Here is a 3178-nt window from a genome sequence, read left to right as displayed (position 1 = left end):
GACACGAATGAATGGTTAAGACGAATAAAAGCGAACGAAATAACACGATTGCAATATTATCTCATGGCAGTTAATCGTAAAATTTTGTTTAATTTGATGTGTGTAGCATTGATAATTATTTATTTAATCATATGTGAAGGTAAGATTATTTTAAGAATATATTTCAATAAAAATATAAAGAATATTTGAAAAATTTGTATATTTTTGAAATTTTTATTAAATAGTTTAGGAATACTAATAATTTAATAAATAAATTTAATTAAAAAATATTATAATAAATATTTTACTAAAATGAGTTTTTTGACGATATCCGAAGGGCTCCATACCTAGTTAGACAAATATACAACGTAGAAAAGAAAAAAAATACAGCTGTAGTGTAAGATTTTTTTGGTAATTCATTATCTTCTAAAGAATACAAATTCGTGTATAGTGGATGTCTAAATATATATACGTGTAAAAAAAATTAAAGGATGGCCAAAATTGAGAAGAAGAATAATGAAAGTGAGATAGAGAGAGAATAAGTGGTAGAAGAAGTCGACGTGCTTGGTCTTTGAGATGGTATGTTTGTCGCCTCTGGGTCAAACGAAGATGTTGGTGGTCTAGCCGAAGAAGAGGAACGGTTTGATGGAAGCGTCCGCGCCGAGGTCTCACCGGTGTAACCTTTAGCCATAAAAATGAAGTCAGGTTAGAAAGAAGTTTAGGATCTTAGGCTCTACAGGGATGAACACTTGATAAGGAACTCACAATCAGATTCTTTCCACCCCAGAATCAGTTTCTCACGATCAAAGACAACACGATAGCCAGTCATGAAGTTCTCTACAAATTGTAAAAACGAAGAAATCTGATAAAACTCTTGCATTTTTAAGTTTAGTGACACAACAGTTTTTGGTTGAGTTTCCAAATAGATACTTACGTCCGATGATGCTAATGTCTTCTATCTTCATGATGGCTAAACAGTACACATCTGTGTCCTGAAATCATCACAAGGAGAGAGCTTAAGTATTGGCAGAGACAGAACAGAGGTGTGCTGTAATAACAGAGGCCTAACTAACCTTCATGGGGATTACTACTAAAGGGTGATAAACGGGATATGAGCTCCCGCCTTTCATTGTAAGATTCACAGCTGGATACTGGAAGCTGTCTTTGTTTGGGCTGCACATAGATAGATCCAGAAGTTAGTTAGTAAGGTTTCAGAGATAATAAGAGTGATGGTGACCAGAGTACAGAGGCAACCTTAATGCATAACAGTACTCAAAAGGTAACTCTGAATCAGTTGTTTGATAACGTTTGTCCAAAGCTAGAGAATTAAACTGCACAATCATATTGGTTATCAAGCCATGTAATACCAAACCAAGATCATAATACAATATGTAAGACGAAAACTCACGCTTTCTGAAATAAGGGTGTAAGCTGCATCAGTCAGATAAGTGAACGAGGTTCCAGAGTCGAAAACAGCATCAAATTCAAGATCGCCTGTATTTCCTCCAACGCTTATTTTAGTGACGGTGATATTGTAAGTAGGACTGGTTGACATGAAAATAATAGAGTAGTTAGAAGAAAAAACTGGAAGTATATTCAAGGAGATGGACATGTTCGGTAAAACATAAAAAAAGATATGATTCAATGGCTTGCTTACTGTGGTTGTCTTATGTTCAATGGCGTTTCCCGTTGGTCTACGCTACCTTTATCTCCAAAACTGATCCTACCAGCTCCATCATTCCCAAAACACATTGAGAATGAGTTTGCCACAATTCCCTCCTTTGCTAGTACGCTAGGAACCGATACGTCTTCTAAGCCAAGACCGAAAAGACCATTTGGAGCTGCACTATCATGGAATACACCGGTCTGAACTTGACCACATCTGTTCCAGCACAGAAAGATTGCTAAGACGAAATCACAAAGATTTAAGCTTGCCAACATAATAGATAGTTTAAGAAACATAAAAAAAATTCTATGATATAATACTCAAAAGTCTGTAAGGAAGAAATTACTTACCCCAAAGTAACTCGAGCGGAAATAGTTTTGGAACTTTTGTCATTTGTAACTAAGTGAAGTACATCCTCCACCAAGACTCCAGTAGACGAGGTACCATTAGAAAGATACCGGATCTGGTAAGGGCAATTACTTTGAGGGGAAGCACAACGATCACCTCTTGTACATAAAGAGCTATTACAAGGAACTTCAGAACTTGTCGATGATACATTAGGGCTATAAATATTAAGGTCCAAACTCTGCAACAACAAAATAAAAACTTCCTTAAGGAATCGAACAACTTGCAGATATAAAAAAAAATGTCTAAAGAGATAACACATCAAATGTCGATAAAACAAAATCTAAGCATAAACATATCTCATTCACGAAATTTGTCTAATCCACATGGTGATCAATTGCAAACATAGATGTATCCTCGACAGCTCTAGTGTCAGTCTCACTGTATTTTAGTGTTAAAGACTTAGTCAACAAAGAGCTGCCCAAAGTCAGATTTCTATTCTATAATTATTCTTTTATCCCACAAATAAACCCTCACGTAGAACAAACCCATCAAGTTCTTCACAATCTAGACCAAAACCTACTAGCATAGCAACATACTCAAATGAAACACGTATACGTCTATAAGCAAAATAAAGAAACATTACCGAGCCACCAGGCGCTTTCAATTCACGAACACAATTAGTGCAGTCACAGGGCAACCAAAACAAGTCACTTCCAGTATCTAAAGCAACCAGAAACCAATTAGCCGGCGTACCAACTGACACATTAGCGTAATGCAAACTGTTACAAACACCAAACAAAACAATCCAACCAAACCATTCAAGTCTCTCTCCATTAAAAAATAAACCTTTTTTTTTTTTTGACAAAGCAATGAAATTTAAGAAAACCTTACAATCCAAGGGCATCAACACGAACAGTTTCGTTGCCGTCAGAGAAAGTAACAAGTGATTGATCAACAGAGGCAAGCCTACGACCTCTGATTAACCGATCACGATGAGCCATGACTCTGTAATACTTAGAAGAGTCTCGATTAGGCAAACCATCCCCAGGCAAAACACCAACAACCTGATCCGAGAAACGGTGATGAAACTCAAACCCAAATTCACCAATTCCTTCGCATCTATCCAAAACCCAGCTCGAAGCTATCAAAAGAAGAAGATCCAGATACATAATTCTACAGCTTGAG

The 3178-nt window shown here is 36.4% G+C and overlaps 1 protein-coding gene across 1 annotated transcript; it reads right to left on the bottom strand.

Moving 5' to 3' along the window:
- Window positions 365–3172, bottom strand: LOC104767082 (aspartyl protease family protein 1-like). Its single transcript, XM_010491106.1, has 10 exons — window positions 2885–3172; window positions 2637–2772; window positions 1996–2231; window positions 1637–1861; window positions 1388–1523; window positions 1234–1310; window positions 1053–1152; window positions 914–971; window positions 745–816; window positions 365–660 (listed from the first exon to the last, which is right to left on the bottom strand). The coding sequence occupies exons 1-10, from the start codon at window positions 3160–3162 to the stop codon at window positions 464–466; spliced, it is 1515 nt and encodes a 504-aa protein (XP_010489408.1). The 5' UTR covers window positions 3163–3172; the 3' UTR covers window positions 365–463.

Source organism: Camelina sativa, chromosome 19 (genome assembly GCF_000633955.1).
Source record: "Camelina sativa cultivar DH55 chromosome 19, Cs, whole genome shotgun sequence".
In the NCBI taxonomy this organism is placed as follows: domain Eukaryota; kingdom Viridiplantae; phylum Streptophyta; class Magnoliopsida; order Brassicales; family Brassicaceae; genus Camelina; species Camelina sativa.
The sequence above is the reverse complement of the archived record's forward strand: the minus strand, read 5'-3'. Positions and strand labels throughout refer to the sequence as shown.